Source organism: Penicillium crustosum (genome assembly GCF_028827405.1).
Source record: "Penicillium crustosum strain IBT 35664 chromosome Unknown utg000002l_segment0_segment0, whole genome shotgun sequence".
In the NCBI taxonomy this organism is placed as follows: Eukaryota; Fungi; Ascomycota; class Eurotiomycetes; order Eurotiales; family Aspergillaceae; genus Penicillium; species Penicillium crustosum.
In genome coordinates this window covers 1,627,499-1,648,155 of record NW_026623123.1, presented here as the reverse complement: position 1 = coordinate 1,648,155, position 20,657 = coordinate 1,627,499, and the positions used below count along the sequence as shown (strand labels likewise).

At 48.3% G+C, this 20,657-nt stretch overlaps 8 protein-coding genes across 8 annotated transcripts; 3 read left to right on the top strand and 5 right to left on the bottom strand.

The window, feature by feature from the left end:
* Window positions 1-654: 654 nt before the first annotated feature.
* N7487_004149 (regulator of G-protein signaling domain-containing protein) lies at window positions 655-1,726 on the top strand (the record flags this gene model as incomplete). Its single annotated transcript, XM_056871896.1, has 2 exons — window positions 655-1,253; window positions 1,309-1,726. 2 exons carry the CDS (start codon window positions 655-657, stop codon window positions 1,724-1,726), a joined length of 1,017 nt encoding a protein of 338 aa, XP_056729616.1.
* A 1,177-nt stretch (window positions 1,727-2,903) lies between these two features.
* On the bottom strand, window positions 2,904-4,602 carry N7487_004148 (RUS1 family protein; the record flags this gene model as incomplete). The annotated part of the gene is made up of 4 exons (XM_056871895.1): window positions 2,904-3,686; window positions 3,752-3,796; window positions 3,888-4,228; window positions 4,590-4,602. The coding sequence occupies 4 exons, from the start codon at window positions 4,600-4,602 to the stop codon at window positions 2,904-2,906; spliced, it is 1,182 nt and encodes a 393-aa protein (XP_056729615.1).
* A 1,329-nt stretch (window positions 4,603-5,931) lies between these two features.
* Window positions 5,932-6,510, bottom strand: N7487_004147 (alpha-ketoglutarate dehydrogenase subunit KGD4; the record flags this gene model as incomplete). Its single annotated transcript, XM_056871894.1, has 2 exons — window positions 6,281-6,510; window positions 5,932-6,215 (listed from the first exon to the last, which is right to left on the bottom strand). Exons 1-2 carry the CDS (start codon window positions 6,354-6,356, stop codon window positions 5,932-5,934), a joined length of 360 nt encoding a protein of 119 aa, XP_056729614.1. The 5' UTR covers window positions 6,357-6,510.
* Window positions 6,511-7,489: 979 nt separating this feature from the next.
* On the top strand, window positions 7,490-8,360 carry N7487_004146 (mediator of RNA polymerase II transcription subunit 18; the record flags this gene model as incomplete). The annotated part of the gene is made up of 2 exons (XM_056871893.1): window positions 7,490-7,983; window positions 8,042-8,360. 2 exons carry the CDS (start codon window positions 7,490-7,492, stop codon window positions 8,358-8,360), a joined length of 813 nt encoding a protein of 270 aa, XP_056729613.1.
* A 707-nt stretch (window positions 8,361-9,067) lies between these two features.
* On the top strand, window positions 9,068-10,886 carry N7487_004145 (putative DNA 3'-phosphatase Tpp1; the record flags this gene model as incomplete). Its single annotated transcript, XM_056871892.1, has 9 exons — window positions 9,068-9,158; window positions 9,215-9,372; window positions 9,447-9,559; window positions 9,619-9,924; window positions 9,979-10,106; window positions 10,191-10,327; window positions 10,381-10,441; window positions 10,507-10,652; window positions 10,722-10,886. 9 exons carry the CDS (start codon window positions 9,068-9,070, stop codon window positions 10,884-10,886), a joined length of 1,305 nt encoding a protein of 434 aa, XP_056729612.1.
* A 1,776-nt stretch (window positions 10,887-12,662) lies between these two features.
* Window positions 12,663-14,216, bottom strand: N7487_004144 (uncharacterized protein; the record flags this gene model as incomplete). The annotated part of the gene is made up of 2 exons (XM_056871891.1): window positions 12,663-13,861; window positions 13,931-14,216. The coding sequence occupies 2 exons, from the start codon at window positions 14,214-14,216 to the stop codon at window positions 12,663-12,665; spliced, it is 1,485 nt and encodes a 494-aa protein (XP_056729611.1).
* Window positions 14,217-14,218: 2 nt separating this feature from the next.
* N7487_004143 (uncharacterized protein) lies at window positions 14,219-15,262 on the bottom strand (the record flags this gene model as incomplete). Its single annotated transcript, XM_056871890.1, has 4 exons — window positions 14,219-14,409; window positions 14,642-14,796; window positions 14,932-15,010; window positions 15,169-15,262. 4 exons carry the CDS (start codon window positions 15,260-15,262, stop codon window positions 14,219-14,221), a joined length of 519 nt encoding a protein of 172 aa, XP_056729610.1.
* A 1,270-nt stretch (window positions 15,263-16,532) lies between these two features.
* N7487_004142 (putative NRPS-like enzyme) lies at window positions 16,533-19,888 on the bottom strand (the record flags this gene model as incomplete). Its single annotated transcript, XM_056871889.1, has 4 exons — window positions 16,533-16,925; window positions 17,062-19,235; window positions 19,286-19,553; window positions 19,610-19,888. The coding sequence occupies 4 exons, from the start codon at window positions 19,886-19,888 to the stop codon at window positions 16,533-16,535; spliced, it is 3,114 nt and encodes a 1,037-aa protein (XP_056729609.1).
* Between the last annotated feature and the right edge of the window lie 769 nt (window positions 19,889-20,657).

The window sequence follows — 20,657 nt, the reverse complement described above, 5'->3', positions numbered from 1 at the left end:
TGTCGACAGAGGACTGTACCTCTTTTTTACATTTTCCACAAGTATCCCTTGCAGATCTTAGGCGCTTGTTCAAACGTGAGAGTTCAGCGTGTCGCCACAATAAGTCCAAAGTCAAAACCAATCAGAAAATTCCAGAACGGAAAAAAGACCCCAATAAACCGAATTAAGAAATACAAAAGAGAAAAAGAGGGGACCAAACAGGGAAAAAGAAAAAAAAGAAAAAAAAAAAAACAATTATGACATCTTATCGAAAGAGGACTCCACTTGGGCGCAGAAACTAGTTTAGCGTGCTCCATTAAGGTCCACTAGAGTCTACTGAGGGTGCCCCCCATAGCCCAGTACCCAAGGTATCGTCATGAATGATTCCAGAATCCGCCCTTTGCCCTTTTTATTCTTCTTCTTTAGTGCTTGCATTTCCACTTGGTCTTACTCTCATATTTTGTCATTATCGATCCCATTTTATATTAGGTTGCCTTGTCTCTATACAACCTATACACTCTACTCTCTCGTCCCTGACCACCTCCGTGCCAATCCTATATGCCTATATCCCGATAACCCGCCGCTCTTTTAACCAAGCTGGAGCCTCGTCCCACACGCAGGGGACGACCGGTGAGAAAAAAGCCGATCAAGGGTCCCCGACGCACACTATACGCTATGCTTAAAAAGAAGACGTTGGCTCCGTCCCTCTTCTTCCGGAACCATACTCCTACAGCAACTCCCGAATTGTCTCCCACCTCCTCAGACAGCGACTCCGAAGAGGATATGGAATCGTCTGGCTCCCGGCCGGTCAGCCTGGCCATCTCGTCGGGGGCCTTCTCCATGCGTCCGACTCTCAACGAGGTGCTAGCCAACATTGCTCCTCCCCCATACACCTTGAGCGCCTTCATGGCCTACCTCTCCCAGAACCATTGCCTCGAAACATTGGAATTCACCATGGAGGCCAACCGATACCGTGATTCCTACTACGCTCTGGCCGAACGAATCGGTCCCGCCGCTATGGAATCTGAATGCCCCGAAACCCAACACTTGCGAATGCTCTGGAAACGCCTATTGACTGCATACATTTTCCCGGGGTCACCCCGCGAGATCAACCTGTCAAGCGAAGTCCGAGATGCGCTCCTGCAGTACACGAATGTGCCCGCGCCGCCCGTGCCCGAGACCTTAGATTCCGCTGTGAAGCGCATCCACGACTTGATGGAGGAATCCATCTTCCTCCCCCTTCGTCAACAGCCACACCACCTCCCCTTCCATGGGTCCATCCGAACCCTTCATGGGCCCCGACGACTTCATGAGTCTATCATCGACGAGCCTGGACGAGCACCCGATGAAAAGAGTCCGGTCGCGCGTGTCGAAGCGCATCTCCCCGCAGTCCTCCACCAAGGATCTTTCCGCAACGGGTCACAACCGCTCAACTATGTCCCTCGGCACCGTGCATGCCATCGGCAAACGCACTTCCGGTGCCCTGGTCAGCACTAGCGGCGAGTCAGCTTACCTATCTCTGACCGATGACTCTGCCTCCCCGCAGTCCAGTCCCACCGCCGAAGAGCCCATGACACCGCCCACCACCCCGCCTGCCAGTGAGCCGCATCTACCCATCCACAGCCCCAGACTTCGCACCGAGAACCCTTGGAAGAAGATGGGTATGAAGCTGGGTTTCAAGAAGCGTTCCACTGGTGGCAGCAATGGTAGCAGTCGCGATCCTAAGATTCTTGGTCTTGACGACTGATTATCTTCTCTTTCCTCCCTTTTTGACTCCGACTCCTTGTCGACATACACAAAACCTACAAAACACACACCCTTTTTTGTCTCTTGACTCACGACAACTACGAACCCCGCAACGATACTTCTCATCTCAAACACATCTTGCATGAAATACCGAAATGCATCATCCCACGACTTCATTCTAGCCTTTGTCGAGCGTTTATATTGGCGGTGTATGAGAGCATGACGCATTGAAAGCATATGAAACCGGCGTTTTCTTTGTTTTATTTCTTGTTTTATTTATTTTTCTCTCATGGGATGTCTCCAGCTGAGCATCTCCTCATTTTTCCAGCTTCACTTGTCATTTTTTTTATTGGCCTTTTTTTTTTTTTTTTTTTTTTTGCGGATGGCATCACGGGAAAAGAAACCCATATATATCATATCATGTTCTCATCTATAGATTGGATGGAAGACCTGTTGGCTCTTCAGGTCTTCTGGACACGGCGTTTTTGACGAGACATTATCTTGGTCTCTCATCTCCCACTGGGATTTCATTTATTCGGAATCAATAGACTTGATACCCCCTCTTCACATCAATTGCTCCGAAACAGTAAAACCGTAAATAAAGTGTAAACCATACTTAGGTGTTCTTTGTAGTCTTGAATCCCTCACGCAGACATGCAAAGGCTATGCATTTGACCGTTAGGGCAATTCCAAACCCAACAGCACCTACAACCATGACCTCGACTCTTACCTATATTCCCAATATGTCTCAATTCAAGACCTTGAAATAATACCAGTCGTGATCCGAGCAGGCAGCCGAGTATCCTTTCTCACACCCGAGACCAAGGCATGCCTAGACCTTTCTCGATCCTCTTGGTCACACACGTCGGACACCCACACTCAGACATATCGCCCGGGATCTCGGGGAGACGTAAATATAGACTTCCAATGGTTGTAGTACAGATGCACACGTAACCCCCTCGCAACCTTTTCGAGGATTAATGCTCATACGATGTTCGGAACTACGTCGGATGGCTTCTTATTGATGTGACTTCGTTCACTACATTTACTACATGTAGTTATAAGGATACATCCGGACGAGTGGAAGATGAAGGTAAAAGGTACAAAGCAGAAGCAAAAGTCAAAGAAAAGAAAGCATAAGTGTTAAGTGTAAGTATACATTAAACCAAGAATCAATATCAAATATCAATCCTCCGTCCACCCCTCGTCTCCAAAGCAGCAATATCAACATCCCACCCAACACCACTCAACCCCGTGATATACCTCTCAAAACGATTCTCAGTATTCAGCAAAGCAAGCGTCCCCTCCACAACAGTAAGAACCGCATCAACAGAAGAGTCAATTGTAATCCGGGCCAGAACCCTCGCAGCCAGCAAAGCATGAGCCCACGCCTTCAATTGATGTTCAACGGTACACCCCCGCTTCAGAAGAATCGAAGCATGCCATTTCGCATCACTTTCCGTATTCGACAACGGCACGAGAAACAAGATATGAAACTCATTCGCGAAAACAGCTGCAAGTCGCTGTAGCGGGAGGGTGCGTTGGAACGATGTGTTACCTGACCCAGAACCGCCTAGAAAGGTAGACATGGACACTCCTATCTGCGCGGATCCTAGATGGTGGGTTATTGTATGCGTGTTTGAGTGCTGCTGTGTCCACTGCAAGGCTCCGTCTCGGTGGAAGATACGTTCGTGGTTGGATACCTGTGCTGGTGTGAGGATTTTCAATTTCTTTTCGGATGGGGTGGGTGTGGTAGGATCGAGATCGAGTACTAGTGCTAGACCCCTGTCTGAGTCTAGGAGAGCTGAGAAGACGATGTTCGCGCGCTGTCGGTTTAGACTTGTCATTTGGACGGCGCGTACGGCGGCGTAGTTCATGCTTAGATGTAGGGCTAGGAGGATTAGGAGGAGGAGCCAGGTTGTGCTGAAGCTGGTTATGTGGGAGATGACTACGGATCCGACCTATGGGTTTGTTAGAGTGGGATTCTTGATGGAGTTGGGGTTGGGATGGGGATGTGAATACTTACCAGCATTCCGAAAAGAGAAATGACTGTCTCCTGAGATGAGTCTTTCTACACGATCAATATATCACGTTAGATCTCTTTCTCTCTATCAATTCCGAAATGAAATAGTGCATCACGGGAATTTGAAATCAGCACATACAGCATTAAGCTCCGCCAAATTCCCCCATTTAGCAAAATGAGCACTCAAGCTCGCCTTCGAGCTGCCCCCGGCTACACCACAGAGGGCCCTGAGGACACCGGCTGTGCTGAGGACAATCACCCGCGGCGGTCCGGCAGGAACACCCGGCGAGAGACAGTCGAGGATCATGGCAACATCGTTGAAGACGTCTGCTGCTAGCCGGTATGTTTTACATTCTGGTTCAAGGGCTGTGCCGACGCGGTGGGCGAAGCAGATCGTTGCAATGCGGCCAGATATATCTTGCAGGATGTGCAGGAGTAGTGCGGATGTTGGAGAGGCATTAGCGTTGCCGACGCCGACTCCTGTATGTTGAGTTTTGTGTTAGTTGCTTTTCTCTTGGGTTGGATTTGATATATGGGCTGGGCTGGGTGGCGGGATATAGACCTTGGAGGACGGCTCTGGAGGAGAGAAGGCCTGCTATTGAGCTGCAGAAGGCTTGGAGGGAGTCCTGCAGTTGATTCGTTGTGTTAGAACTGGCTGTGTTCTAGGTGTGGCTTTGATATTGTTTTTGATATGGTAGAGCAGGGTAGTCCGAGCCACGAGGTTTCTGCTTTCTGTCTCTGATAGCCAGGGATTGTATGCTCACAAATATTTGATATCTGGGTTGAATGTTAGTCCTTTTGTGGAGTAGGGATGTTTCAATAGGTTATTGTCTGTACTCACGGGAGATAGTCATCGCTGACACTTTGGGGGTACCCGGAGGGAAGAAAAACATCACCCAGCGAGCCGAATAAAGGCTTAATTGACCATAATGAGGTAGATGAAGAGGAGCTCTGTTATGATAGGTCAGTTAAGATCAAAAACTTTCGAGGTATTAATATAGTGTTGCATGTCTTTCCGCATCATGCAACGACATCCATGCTTTGAACTAACACATGATAAATCGAAATTGAATGGGCACAATTCATATGCTAAATGCAAGAGAGAGTGTCTGTTTTCCAGGAAAAGGATTCATTATGAAGTGATTGGCAGATATCCCACGACATTAGGGGATGTTGGCCTGCTAATCGACAAAATAAAAGACCACATCTGGGAATGATTTGTTTCATGTGCCATTTCAAACATCCAATGCTAGAAATATCCAATAAGGAAATAAGAAGTGACCACTTACTATTACGTCTACTCGGCCAGCCGGTGCCTTTGAGGCAGTAATTGAGGAAGCGACATCTCCCGAGTAGATGTAGGTTGCAGTGGAATTTCCGGCCTCGTCTGTCTCCCGGAATGTCAGCCTATTCGTCTCGCTCATGAGGGAGGTCATGTTCAACCAGACCTCGGGATGGGAAGTAGACAAGGGTTACTCGGATCGAGGTAGAGTCGGGGAGGCACGTGCTTGAGACCACGTACCTTATGATCCTTGATACTTAATGATAAGCCTATAGTTCGATAGTTCGATAGCGATAGCTCTATAGTTCGATAGCTCTATAGCTCTATAATGTATAGTTTAGAGTAATATACGCGTATCGGAAAAGCTTAGTCTTGCTTCGAGAAATTCATTTCTTCGAATAGTGCTCACAGAGCCTATGTATGTAACAAGAATCACCAAGTCCCACAATCTATGTATAAAACGAACACTCCGCGTTTTCGACATCAAGACGATACAGCTGCGTGTTGCGCATGAAAATAGAACACCAAGAAAGATCAACCACCAGCGCCGAGTACAACGACTGAAAAAGAAAACACCGAAAAAAAGAGAGCGGTAAAGCATCACCGCTTGAGAAAAACGTTCTTGTGAATGGCCTCCAGCCATCACAAGCAACAAGGTATAAAGTGAGAGTTTTTGATCTCGGAAACTCTCGGAACGAGTGAGCAAGCATCAGATCTGTATCCCCAGCGACCACAAAGGCATTAGCAACGCCACGGTCGGGCGAAGTCAAGATAACCGCGCTGCAACTGCCCCAAAATCGAAATCCAAGACTCAAGCTCATTCATCGCGCAACTTCCATAGGAAGTATCATGCCCCATTCATATATTTTGAGAAATTTTTATATTTTGCCCGAGGGAACGCTTATGCGAACATGCTCGCGCCGCCGGTCTCAATGGCATCAATCTCAGCCTGAGTCCAGGGAAGACGGCCGAAGCGCGAGGGGAGCTCGGCGCGATCGAAGAACTCGCCGGCCTGGGGCTTGATGGGGCCCAGGGAGGCACCCGAGTTGCCGCCAATGGTGCCGTTGAAGGAGGAGCGACCGAGGGGGCCGTGCTGCTGAGCCTTAGCACGGTAGGTAGCGAAGGAGTCGGGGAGAGAGCCGGTGGGAGAGGCGGGGTGAACGCGAGGAGAGTGGTCAATGGACTCTGAAATATGAGGTTAGTTCAAATCTAGGGGATTTGGAGATCGGGAAATGGTGAATATCACGTACGAGGGACGGTGCGCTTGCCAACGAAGCGAATGAGAGGAGTACGGGCAGTGCCGCTGAGGATAGAGGTGACACGCATTGTGGTAGTTATGTAGGTATTAGGTGTGTGGAGGTGGGAGGTTGGTAAGATCAATTTGACGCGGGAATGTGCGAAATTGAACGGGTCCGGTAGTATCCGAATCCGACCGAGAAGGAAGGTAGAGAACGAGTTCTGATTCTAAAGTGTAGTAGGAATTGTTGCTGGGTATATGAAAGAAGGCGAATATGTTAGAGAATGAAGAAATTAGATTTTTTGGAGGTGCAAGAGGAGGGGAAGGAGGGAAAAGAGTCGAAGATAAGAAGGGGAGGGTTGCCGTTTTGGGCAAAGCCGACTCGGAACCGGGGAACTATATGTCCGTATGTAAAATATGTACACGGTATAATCGAGTACATGTACATCTACTAAGATTTACTTAAGATTTACTAGGAGTTACTATGATTTACTATTGAACCCCCTTCAGTCTATATTGTACTCTGTACAATCCATGTCATGCCATACCCCCAACTGAATATCGGATACTGCACTGGTGCATATGGTACTTTACATCGGGTGCAGATTCCGATGCAGCCTCTGGCCTTGGCAACACCACACTCCGTCTTTCTCCATGGTGAGGCCATCTTTTCCCATTCTGTGACTCCGGTGAGCCCCCAAAGTGAGCTCCAACCTGAGCTCCTCCTCATTCTTGGTGCCTTCCTGGTGCCTAATATCTACTTTTCCCTTTTTCTTTGAGACCAATCCGCCAATCATCGTCTCTCTCTTGGATCATCTGGTAATTCTTCCAAGGTTCCCCATAAACCAGTCAAGCTTATTTGTCCCACACAGCTTAGACCTTCCCCCCGCAATCGGAAGCAAAAGTCCAACGCTTCCTGGATTGGAATAAACATCCTTGACAAGTCATCCTTGCACCGGAATTGATATTCCAGAGAGTTTCACAAAGCATCGGAAAAAGGTCTAACATTTCGGGAAAGTTCAACATTGAACACACTTGCCAAGAAACAGATCAAACCAAACAGATCAAACAGGTCCATTAGACGCTATTAGCAATAAGAGCGACACATAAAAAATAATTTGAGCTCTGATAACGTTCCTTGGAGAATTGCGCCACTGAAGCTTGGACCCTGACCTAAACACATCCCGGATTCACCCGCTGCATTACACACAAGTCAGACAATATGCACGAGCAGTCGCTTTTCGCCTCGGTTCCAGTTCATCAACATCATGAGCTTCTTCAGCAGCTTGCTGGATTGACTGCCATGCAGCCCCGCCATTGCCTAGAGCGGCGGCTGATCTTCAAGGCCTACCGCAAACCAGGCGTGGCGGGGCGCACCGGAGCCAGTCAGGACCTTCAACAGGGGGACCTGCAACGGCTCAATAAAATGCTCAATGGGAACATGTACTACACCCAGGTGGTCGGTCCGGTTTCCGAATCGGATTTCGGATCCACTACTCCCGTCGATCGAGACACTCAGATGGCCGGTATGGACGACTCGAACTCGTATGGATCTTCATCATCTCCATCTTATGACTATGAACGTCAACCATGGAAGTTGGAGTTTCGTGATATCCCTGAAGCTGGTACTCGCTCAGCGGTCACGTCACGTCTGATGTCAAGTGCGACGCTCCCGCGGGGAGATGTCGTGCAAGCTATGAATGCGTGGGGCTATCAGTGAGTGGCGCCCCCGAGATCGAGATTATGGGATTGGCACTAACGCTATCTGTTCTAGTTTCACTACTGAGTATGTGGTCGAAGGTGATATGTTCATCCACAATGACATTGCTATCTTCTTGCATCGCGTGCTGCACTACCCGGGTGGGGATGAGTTGAATCTGCCCCGGCGGCAGTTGCCTGCTTTGAAGGACATGACTCTGTTTGAGAAGAGCGGAAGCTATGTGCTGCAGGCCTTCATCATTGTCCAGGACGGTAGTAACCAGGAAACGATGAAGACTGCATCACAGCATCTCTTTGGCCTGCGCGAGCAATTGAAGTCGGCGGTTGTCCTAGAGCAGGCGGATCGACTGTCTCTTGATACGCGGGCGAAGTAGATGACCACTCCTACTTCGGTTCGTTTGAGCATGCCGGAGACTACGAAATACCCGGTCTCCAGCGACGGCGTTGATAGAAATCTCGAACTTTTTTTTTTAATCAGGGCGAAAAGAAGAAATATACCCATCATAGCAATCAAGTCACATGAATATTTTCATTTTCATTCCCCTCTCGGGGTAAGAGTGCACACAGAAGGATCCATGACCCAAAAGACTCCTAGAGTCCCATAAGTAAAGACCAACAACGCCTATACTCCTGTCCAGATAGAACTTGGCCGAGCGGGTAAACCCTCGCAAGTCTTCTCTGGATAAAAGCTAAACCCTTCCCCCTTCTCCCAAATCGCGCGCGAGATATCATCCATCTGAGCTTGCGGTGCGTTCCGGCGCCGTGGTGCATTCTCCCTTTCCGGGATATCAAAATGAGTTATTCCGAGTTCACTTCGTTCTCAGAAGGAGATCGTCTTCCATCCTATCTAATTTTTGGTATTTATTATTAGAATATATCGCACATCTGGCTGTGTAATGTCACTTTAATATTCAAGAACATGTGACTTCGTGATTTCTCCGCGTCTCGGCGCGTCCAACACTGGCAACACATATCTCAGATTCAACTGCAACTCACAGCGAAAACTAATAGAATCAACCACCACACATCTAAGTTTGCCCATAAACCCTTCACCACGTTTTCAATCACCCGCACTGTCAGAATGGCCGAGGGGGCAGCCAAGAGAGGCGCCTCCCCTACCCAAGCCATATCTCCACCACCATTGCGCCGGAAGGTTGAGACAACGGTAACCAGTAAGTCCTTACTATCCACTAGGGCGTTCCATACACTAATAATAATTAAACTATAGAGAAATCGGCGGCAAACTTCTTCACCCCAGCCTCGCAAAAGAAGCCCGAGCCGATCACATGGCGCGTCATTGGCACCAGTGTTATCATCGGAAAGCAGATTACGGGCAAGGCAGTCCCTCCCACTGAGAAACTGCGCCGAATTGCTGGCTTTGATTTGGTCAGTCATTGAAACCGACCGCTAGAACAGGTAGTGTCGAAAGATAGGACGGCCCTGCTGACATCAATATATAGGATTCAACATTGATCAAAACAAAATCAGGAAATGTCTTCCCCAAGTCTGCCACTGATTGGCAATGGTGGAATACCAAAGTTCCGGGGCGACTGAAGGAGCTTAATGCTGAAGGGTATGTCCAGACTCGGGATATAAAATTGGTTGTGTTCACTCGGGCTTATACTTTGACAGCTTCCAAGTTGTGATTTTCTCAAACCAAAAGAAGATCAGTGTCCAGAAGGACATCAAGGGTGGACGGAGTGATTCAAAAAGTCTGTCAAACTTCAAAGAAAAAATGACCGCTGTCATGACGGAACTGGATTTCCCCGTCAGCGTTTACGCGGCCACCACAGACCCTGAATATAGGAAACCCCGTATCGGAATGTGGCGCGAGTTCCTGGACGACTATGACCTCGACGTTGCGGGTGTTGACTTGCCCGCGTCAGTTTTCGTCGGTGATGCGGCTGGAAGGCCAGGTGATCATTCAGCCGTGGATCGGTAAGGGGATCATAAATTTTAGCATGTTTTGACAAAGTCTGATATCAGCTCTAGGGGACTTGCTACCAACATCGGTATGCCATTCAAAACCCCAGAGGAGTTTTTCCTCGGGCAGATCACAGAGCCGGCAACACTGGGCTTCGACCCTAAGTCTTTCGTAAAGTCAGATCTCGAAGAGCCAGGTATGTGCTTATTGCTTTCGATGAACTTGTTATTCCCCGCAAGAAACCCAACTCTGGCGGATTGTTGACATGTCTTCATCGCAGCCAAACCCTTTGCTCGCAAGCACCCACTTGAACTTGTTATCTTCTGTGGCAGCCCAGGTGCTGGGAAGTCCACTTTCTATTGGAACCACCTGGAGCCTCTAGGCTACGAACGAGTCAATCAAGATCTTCTCAAGACGGTAGGTGTTATAACCACAGAATGAGACCGAAATCGAATACTTATGAACAATAGCGTCCGAAATGCCTCAAGGTCGCGCGCGAGCACTTGGAAGCCAAGAAGTCCGTGGCAGTCGGTACGTCGTGGGATTTATTTCTCCCAGCTTCGGTTCTCAAGCAATCTAACCCGGTTACTGCCTAGATAACACCAACGCCGACCCAGAAACACGGGCTCACTGGACATCTCTCGCGAAAGAACTCAAGATTCCTATCCGTTGCGTACAATTCATTTCCACGCCAGACCTATGCCGACACAACAACGCCGTCCGAGCATCCAACAAAGAACTGGTATGTATTGGCAATATCCCCATCTTCATCTCAATCTTGTCCTCATTCTTACATTCTCATCCCAACCAGAACCCCGAATCCCGAACCTCGCTTCCTGGCATCGCCTTTGGCGACTTCGGCCGCCGCTTCCGCGCACCAACGCTGGACGAGGGCTTTGATGATATCATCCCCGTCGAGTTCCAGTTCCACGGCAGCGAAGAAGCCAAGGAAATTTGGGGCCAGTACTGGGTTTGAAAGTACTAGTGACCAGGACTGATATATACGCCCTACCAACTTGCCTACTACTGCTACTCACATCCCGTGGCTTATGCTTACGTCTGTCTGCGTCGTGCTCACCCTAATCTTGATATCTCTTTATCTGCATTACTTGGAGGTTGAAATACAGCTCGGGTCTACGGACTCATTACCTGTTGGCGGGGTTTCACCTGACCTCAAAAACGCGAATGTTGATTTCGACTGCATCAATGCATGTTTCGGTTCTGTGATAATCTTAGATCAAGGCATTCTCAGCTCTGCCGTGGACCCTGAGGGAGGGGGTATGGGGTGCGATTGGGGATATATTGAATGTGTTATAATAAAGACCATTATCGTGTTTCCCCGGCTTATGTCCATCTAAGACATGACCTACATCCTCCCGTGATTCGCGTATAACTGCATGTATACATAACGTAGTCTTGACAGTAAACGACTAAATATCACACGTTCAAGCACACAAACAAACACACAACCCTAAGTATTCTCTACACCCCATCACTGCCTATTAACGCCTCCACTATACTGTCCCCAGCAGACTCAATTTGAATTTTGTAAAAAAAAAAAAAAAAATTGTCTCTGACTCACAACATCAAAAAGACCAAAGATTAAAACCGAACCTCTTTGCCAAGCCAAGGCACAGGCAGGTACAGGCACCAGCACTCGCACTCGCACTAAGCTCCCTTTCCCAATTCGGACATGTCTCAAAGTGGATCATACAGGACTTGTTATCCATGTACCAAAAGCCCACTCCAGTCGTTCATGTATCTTACATTGTATGTTGCGAAAAAGTTGCAAATAGCGGTAGCTTCACAACGTGGCCGACCCACAGTACCAGGTCAGTTCCTCTCCACTGTTGTTCTTGTACATGTGACTCATCTACACGCGCCTCCCGCTGTATTCTTGCAGTAAACGGCAAATGGTGAATAGAATACTCCGTAGTAGATAACGAGGTAACTAGTTAGTTACTTTCGACAATGTCTCTCCCACGTGCGGGGATTCTATTATGCACCATGTCATCCCTTCCAATGACATGTACATGGGTGTTTCATGGGATTATGTTCATATTTTAGAATTGTAGATGTAGATGTAGATATAATTATAGACATTTGCATATGGTGATCATATGTAGATTGTGCATAAGCTGGATATATACATATAGAAACATGATAAGGTACTTTTTTCAGATGCTTTTTTTTGCTTTTTGTCCTGTTCTGCTTGTGGAGCAGAGGGATGTGGGTGGATAGGGTTGAAGTCTATGGGGTACAACGGCTGGTAGGCTTGGTGTATGGGGGGTATAGTATATAATAGACACAGAAAAAAAAAGAGAGAGAGGAAGGAGGGTGATAGACCCAGTCAGTTGGGGGGTTAGCTTTTCGTTCTCTTTTCTTGTCGGAAGTTGAAGGGATTGTAGTGTCTTTGGAAATGCAAGACATCCAGGACGAAGAATTGAGGAGAAAACATAATCCCCCGGGAAAGACAAGACTCGGCGATATAGACAAAGGAGTGGCATGATTCGGGGCGAGAACAGTAGTCGCTGATCCGGATCGTAAGTCATGAGAGTCATTATAAACAAAAGGTCCAAAAAAAAAAAGATTAAAAGAGAGACATTAATCGTAACAGTGCGGGCGAGATTGAACGAGTAATCAAAAGGCGCGCGGGGAATAATCTATCGTCATTATCGTTGTGGATCGCTTGGAAATGTGAAAAAAGAGAAAAGGGGAAAAAAGACCTGAGCCCAACGTAAGGGCTCAGGTCTCAAGGTCGGGAGACCAAATCCTGGAAAAAGCGGAAGAAATTCCTCTTTCTCTCAGATCGGCAGGGACCTGCAATCTCCGTAGCTGGTGCCACAGTCATTGGGCCGACAATGTCCTCATCCCCCATTTCGGGAAACTTGTCGTTGTCATGCAGACGTGGGATGCGGAGTTGTTGGCAAGGGTGGATATTAGACTGGGTGAGCGTAAGAGCAACGCCATCTATAGCGCTGAGCTGGTCAAGCATGGCTTCGTGCTGTGTTGCCCACTCGCTGTTGACCGACTCCCATTTCTCGATGGTAAGCTTGTAGATGTTCGAGGTGACGCCGTAGTGTTCACCAGTGCGAACGAGGTGCTTAGCAAAGTTGCAACGCGCAATGTCCCAGTCTGCACGCATCTGCTGGAAATTGCCGAGGTCGCAAACCACAGGGTCGTAAGGCTCAGGCGTGATGGTGAAGTTGGCGTGGCCGAGTTTGTTGGTCCATTCGTCGTTGGGATCGGAGAGGACGAGGGGCGTTACATCGCCTGAGACTGTGCGCACGGTGCTGGCTCGCGGTCGGTTGAAGGAGGCCACGGAAGGCTTGGACGAGAGTGGTGGCGAAGGAAGAACTCCCATAAACCGTGGGTCTGAGGTCACATTATAGTTATAGTGTGGTTCGCTCGCGTCTGCGACTGACGGAGACTGCAGTGGTGATTGAACGCGGGATGCTGTCACGCTTGTTGGGTCGTCTCCCATGAACGGTGGCAGGAGAGGGGTTGTTGCTTTCTGCACATCGTTGTCGTCCTGGCTGAGGCTGTTCGCTCGGGTGATATCGATTGGGCGCGCGCCAGACTCGCTCGCGCGTTCCTCGAAGATCGTTCGCGCGGGAGAAGGAGGAATAGAGTCGACTCGGCTCATAGGCATGGAACCAACAATGGGGCTTGCCAAGGCGGAGGAGGCCGCCGAGTTCGCGCGTGATCGTAGATCATCCGGGAAAATATCGCCTTCTGCACCACTGGATGATCGCTTAGTCTTCCACCGGGCTGACATGGTCGATATGTGCGAGTTAATGCGCGAGACGCCCTTTATTGAGACACTGTCTGAGCGTCTCTTTTTCGGTGATGGGGCAGTTTCCATGCTAGTAACGCTCAGATCGTAGCTATCTGAGTTATCGACGGGGGCAAAGTATGACTCTTCTGCGGACATGCCGTGGCCAAAGTGCTCTGTAGAAAAATCTAGGTTAGCAACTGCGGTATGACCAGGGAGTTGTTGCGGTGGCGATTGACACATACGGAAATAATGATCTTCCAACGAGTCGCGTGTGCATTCCTCTTCCTTGACTCCAGTCAAATGACTCCGACTGGGACTGTCCATTGAATTTCCCAGGCCTGATGAAGAGACAAGGGAAGAGACGGAACTAGAGACCCGGTTGTGGCCTGCGGCGGAGAACAAAGAGATGGCAGGTGAGGCCGGCGCGGAGGTATTAATAGTCAATGGGGAGTGCGGCTGGCGTGAAGGTGAATCGGCCGCGTCGAGACTTTCTCGTGTCGCGTCGATTATTTGAGACAGTTTGTACATTCTCACAAAGTGAGCGCCGCTGGTGGACGGGGTGGCTGGTATATAGGGGATGGTTGCAGTTCAGCATTGGATGTGAGGGATGACCACAAGATAAAGAGAGACAACGCTTTCAAGTCATTCCCTAATGGCCTTTGGGCGGGAAAAGACGTGGCGGTGTGATGAGAGAAGAGTGATAGTCCGGGAAACGCGGGAACTGAGGTCTTGGGCCAGTTAGCATCTGATGAAGATTGGAAATGCAAATATGATTATCGTCCAGGTACGAAACTGTAGGAAATCCAAAAATACACATGAAATTCAGAAATTCAGAAATACAAAAAAGAAAAAAAAAAAAAAAGAAATCGAATTCCGCCGAGCGACGTGGACCAAACAAGTCGACGAGACCAACTGGCTGGGCAGAAAGAGAGGGTTTCGGTGCTTTTGCTTACAATCGGCAAACGGGCTGAACGAACAGGGAGATCCTGGGTCGTACAGATTCTCTACCCTGGCCGTTTTGATAGATGAGAGAGAGAGTAGATGAAGGTGATAGAAAGAAAATGGGGAAGAGATGAGAGGAATGACAGAAATGACAAAAATGATAGAACTAAAAAAGAGATTCCTCCGTACTATGGCTCTAGATGGTCCAAACAACCGTTAGTGGAGAAATTCCATGAGATTCCCAAAGAAAAAAAAAGGTGACTAACCCTTTGAACGGACTAAACTCGCCGATCCATATTACCAAGGTTTGCTCCGTTGAGTTCCGGTGGTTGACACTGCTTGAACCATGGCATCCAAGGGTCTGGAAGGCGTTCGTTCTTCTATTTTATCTATTTTTTAATCCTTTTCTCAATTGATTTTGTCCATATTAAGCACTTTGTATGTAGAATATATCTAGAACTAATTCGATTGTTTTTTAAACCACCCCCCCAACGGCTACACAGATATGCTGTGTAGCCCAACGTTCTACATCAATTACCCCCCAGAACCCTTTTCTCAATTGGGTACAAAATCCAGTCGTGTGTGCGATCGGCAAACAATCTAGACTGAGGTGGATTCAAGAGGGGAACCATTATGATGCCATTGCGACCCAGTCGATCGGTTCTGATTCGCCCTATAGATGGGGGGAAAGGACTTGGATACATCCGCTTATTTAGCCTTATTTATCCCGCTATGGTCTGTTTACTCCGTACTCCTCTTCGGCCCAGAATAACCACTGGGTATAACCCATCCCCCATTCTACACACGGACTGGTGCATCCACCCCGTTTGTATTAGAGCTCCGACAACGTTGAGCAACCGCGGACAAGGTCCCGTCCCGTAGAGGTCAGAACTTTGTCCGAGTATGACGAGTAGGGTAGCACAATGGAGGGTTATCGGTTCGAAATTATATGTAGGGCACGGAGTGCTAGGTATGTATATTGGTGTCCTACGAGAACTTGTGCGAACTCCGAACTAAACCTGGGCCGCCGATATGAGAGCACTACAACATAGTACTTACAACAGGAGCAAGTGGTACTAGGAGAGGAGAGGAGAGGAGAGAACTGTCATCCAATCATAAGAACCATCGGAATGAATAGGTACCGGAGAGGGGAAAATAGAAACCTTCCAAGGGTTGGAGAGAAGCCAAATCCATTCACCTTTGGCACCAGACGTCAGGTCCACATGGTCCTAACCAACGTTCTCTCGGGGAATTCGGGATTCGGGGAACATTCCATTTTTCTATGATTGGAGAGGCGAAGGGGAAAAGGTAAGAGAGCCATGGTCTTTGGCGCCACTGCCTCTGCTCGCCGGGTGTGCCTTTGGGGCTTGAGGCGAGCCTTGGCACAGAGTAACTGGGATGAATTTTCGGGTTTGTCAATTGTCAACGGGACATGCTGGATAAGTCAAATTTTATTCTTCAGGTGACTTTTGATACTTGTGATATATCAGATTCTTTGTCTTTGTCTTTGTCTTTGTCTTTTTTTTTTTTTTTTTTTTGCCCCTGGAGATCTCTCCGATCCCATCTCTCACTAAGGCATCCCTGCAGGTCACTAGGACAGAACAGACCACACTGCAGCCCAAAATGGTATAGGCTGAGTCTTCTATCTCGGGTGGCCAATCATCGCCACTCGGCAAAAAGCAAAAGAAAAAGAAAAAGACAAAAAAAGAGAAGAAAAAAACCTAATCGGATGGATTTCTGAGGTAATCACCTAATTAAGCCCCGGAGAACCATGGAAGGCCCTCCGATCACGGGCAGGTCTCAAAGGCCTGCAAGTCTGCAAATAGCGATATACACCATAGCCATATACAAAATATTAGACATTTAGATCTATTCTAAGAGGCAATATATAATTATATCTAATCAAAATCGCCATTGCTGCAGCCAATTTTGCATCAGCGAGGGAGAGACCGGGCCGAGGGCTCTCATGCTGACACTTGCTTCCTTCGCCCGTCGGACATCCAGCGCCACAGACAGGGCACTGCCCTCGTCTTGTAGGCCGCGGTAGAACCCTAACAGCTTGAGCGCGGGCTTTGAGGCAATATCCGCACTGCTAGGGTTGGTTATACTTTCCAGCTCGGCAATCCATGCGGAAAATGAAACTGGCTCGGCCGCATACTGACTCTGAATTGCCGGTATCAACGACGACCATGGTGCTTGTTCCGGGTTGGTGAGATGGAACACGGCCCACCGTGCTTCGGGTAAGCTCCTATGACGTGTGTTGACAATTTCCACTATAATATTCGATAAAGTATCCTAAATAAAGCAAGTAAGAAAGTGCGATCAGCAATAGGTCTTGGCTTTTTTTTCCCCTTTTTTTCTGCTTTCGGCTATCCGGCTCTGGGAGCTGGTCGAAATATAGTGCTCGTGATGGGAGGGGGGAGGGGCTTACCACTGGCACCCAATCGACCACGGTCGAGCCTAGTCGGTTAGGGATTTTACCTATCGCTTTCGATGTCGCGATAATCGTCGGTAGCCACTCTTGCGGATTCCATTGTCCGCGCGTGGTGGTCGGTCCGGCGATCTGTCCGACGCGATAGACCGACGTAGGAACATTAGATCTTCGCGAGGCTTCGAGACAGATCCGCTCGGCAATGTACTTGGATTCCCCGTAGCCTTGAGGGAGAACTACGGCAATGTCCTCCATCGGTACTTCCGGGATTGAATCTCCCATTTCTGGGGTCCAAGAGCCTACCGTGCTGACTGAGGAGATGAAGTGGAGATGAGCGTTGCTGCGGCCGCTCAGGCTAAAGTCTATGAAGCGCCGCACACCCTGGATGTGGGTGCCCTCGAAGGAATCGACGGAATGGTTGAAGTCGACTTTCCAGGCGTTGTGGATAATGGTGTCAACTGAGTCGAGGAGGTCTTGGTACTTGGACTCGTTTAGCCCGAATCGTGGTTCTCCAAATGAGACTTGGAGGAATTCGACCTTGTCTTTCCAGTCGTTTGCGTCAAGGTGCAGCCCTTTCTCTTCGAAGCTTTTCTTCTGCCGAGATTCGGCATCTGAACGATTGAGGCAGTAGACCTTAGTGATGGAATCACTGCTTAGCAGAGAGTGCAGTAGATAAGTTCCCAGTGAGCCAGTTGAACCAGTCAGTATCACAGTCGAAGGCGAAGGTAATCCATTCTGATGGTAGATTTCCCGGGCTGGAAGATCGGATGTATACTTGTCCACCAGACTCTGGATCTTCTCTGCTCGCGGTATACTAGCTTGGGTTTTCCCATCTAAGATGGCCATTACAACTCGAGACAATCGGTCGATAGTGGGGTTGCCATAAATCGTCTGGGTGTTGATGGCTCCTGCTTTCACATCCGGCCGACATAGCTGGACTCCCTTTTGCAGCACCCGAGAGACATTAATGGTCATCAGAGAATCAAGACCAGCAGAGTAAAAGTCCTGAGATTTTGTGATAGGTTTCTCCAGAACACGAGTAATAATCTGGCGAATATACTCTGCAACACTCTCGTAGTCCAGCTTCTCTGGCAGACACTGGTCCAAGTCATCTTCGAGTTCTTCGGCATACATCGCATCGATCTCTTTCTCGTAGTCTCGAAGCACAGCCCGGCGCTGCACGCTACCTTTAGGAGTCGTCTTGAATGGTTTTGCCTTCACTGCGAACCAGATCATGTTCTTCATCACCCGTCCATGAGCCGCAATGGTCTGATTAGCCACTTGCACTGTCGGCCAGATCTCCTCAATAAAAAGCTTTGCGTCCATATCTGGTCCTTCATGACTCGGCTCGATGAGAAGTCCAGCCTGGAACCGGGACTGGCCGACTACCACCGCTCTTCCAACCAGCGGGTGTCCTTCAATGATAGTCTCCATTCCGACAGGAGTGAACTTCTCGCCGTTGCTTAGGACAATCACATCATCCTTACGCCCGTGGAACTTCCACAGATGTGGGTTCGTTGGGTGTGGGGTATAGAGATCGTTGGTTGGATACACATTGATGTCAGGGTATGTGTGGAAAATTCCCTTGAAGTTTTGCGCATTCTTCTGTCGAGTAATCACCATCTCGAATACACCATCGCCAGCATCTTGCATGTCGACTCCGTATGCTTCGTTCCATTCAAAGTAACCCCAGTTGACTGGGTCTTCCGGCACCAACCCTGGGATCACACCGGCCTCGCTGCTTCCAAGTATCGATACGAGCTGGGTATACTTGCGCAATCGCTCTCCGGTCTCTAGGGGCAAAGGTGCGCCACCGAAATAGACTGACTTGAGCTCTTTCAAACAAGCTAGAGCTTTGTCGGAGTGGCTCATGTCTTCCAGTACCGAGGGTGGGCAGACTGCGGCTGTGGGCTGAGCAGTGTGCAGCAGCTCTATCATATGGTCGACGGAGAGTGGCTTATCTGGGCCGATGAGTGTGGGAATTTCGAACCACACAGAGAACAAGAATGATACCAGTCCCATGAGATGGAAGAAAGGTGCTGTGGCCAACACCAGTTCAGTTTGATCCAGATCATGGAACATAGATGGCTGACGACCTGCCGGCCTTGAAAGATGAGAAAGAGAATCGATGGTCATGAAGAAGCCGTTGGTGAGATACACCGGCTTTGGCATGCCTGTAGTGGAAATTAGCGCGGGTTCACAGTGTCAGGTTCATGAAATTTACCTGTCGTTCCAGAGCTATGGATGATGCACGTTGTGTCATTCTCTGCATCAGCATAAGATTTGGTGTATGAATAGTGGCGCAGACCACTCTCATCACTAAGAATTTTCTTCGTGGTCGGGATCTGGAATATATCCAATGTTGAAACAAGCCCCTGGATCTCCAGGGTTCGTGTTTGGCGCTCCTCGCTGAAGAAGAACTTGGTGCACTTCATCGTTTTTAGTAAATGGGCATAGGCTTCGTCTGAGTTCCTAGTAGAAGGCAAGAAGGGCTATGAAGATCAGTCCGATTGTTCTATCTTCAGCTTCAATTGCTTTATTTCCTTACCTGATATCCAGTCTTCTGGCATGCCAGCATAAATATGAAATAGCGCACATCATTGCTCCCCATATAGGCCAAAGTCTCTGGGAATTGTGCCGGTCCGATGATGCTTTCAATCCACCAACACATGAAGTTCACGGATCGTGCAAGGTCTTTGATTGAGATTATTTGGAACCCATTGCTTATTTCCAATCCCTCTGGAATAACCGCAAATCGCTGGTTGGGATTGGTTTCAGCACGATCATCGACCGTTCTTGCAAGGAGTCTTTTCTGATGAGACTCCATGCTCTTGTTTGGATCAATTGATTTCGGCGTCAATTTGGCTCTATCGAATATTGAATAGAACAATACAATGTCTTAGGAACTATCCATTTTAAGGGGGTGTAAAATTCATATTTATATCCAATATAGTCCAAAAACTGACCTAATGCCCAAACCGAATGATCTGCATCGGAATATCACCGAGTGGCGAAACACTATTCATTATTCTCATTATGTACGATATATACTGTACAATATAATACTACAAGATATATGTAGCTCATACATTATGGTTGTAACTGGCATGAACATGTAGATCATTGCTTATATCGCGATAGTTTCACCCCACTCAAAGCGTATCCCCCCTACCAAGCATTACTATGCTTCATTTCGGCTTCATAACAATCGATTCCTTCCATATTCCCGGGATATTAGTGCCGGATTACGCTGGGAATGTGAGTAGGAAGTGTCCGTGTCTCAATATAGGTGGGCCCGACATAGGAAAATAGGTTACACTAATAGTCTTGCCAAAAGATCCATGTGTTGTCATCTGTAGATCAATGCTACACCGAAATCTTTTTTACGCGAATTCGTGTGGGATATAAATTGGAAAACGGACGTGATCACTGTTGGCCAACTTGTCATGGTACATACATAGTGGACAATTATTACCAGCATAAATTATCCCAGCTTTGCATGATGCTATTCGATGTATTTGTCTCTGAAATGATGTCACTTGATACTTTATTGCAAAGCTTCGCTATAGATAGGCGCTCTTATTTTGACCTTGGGG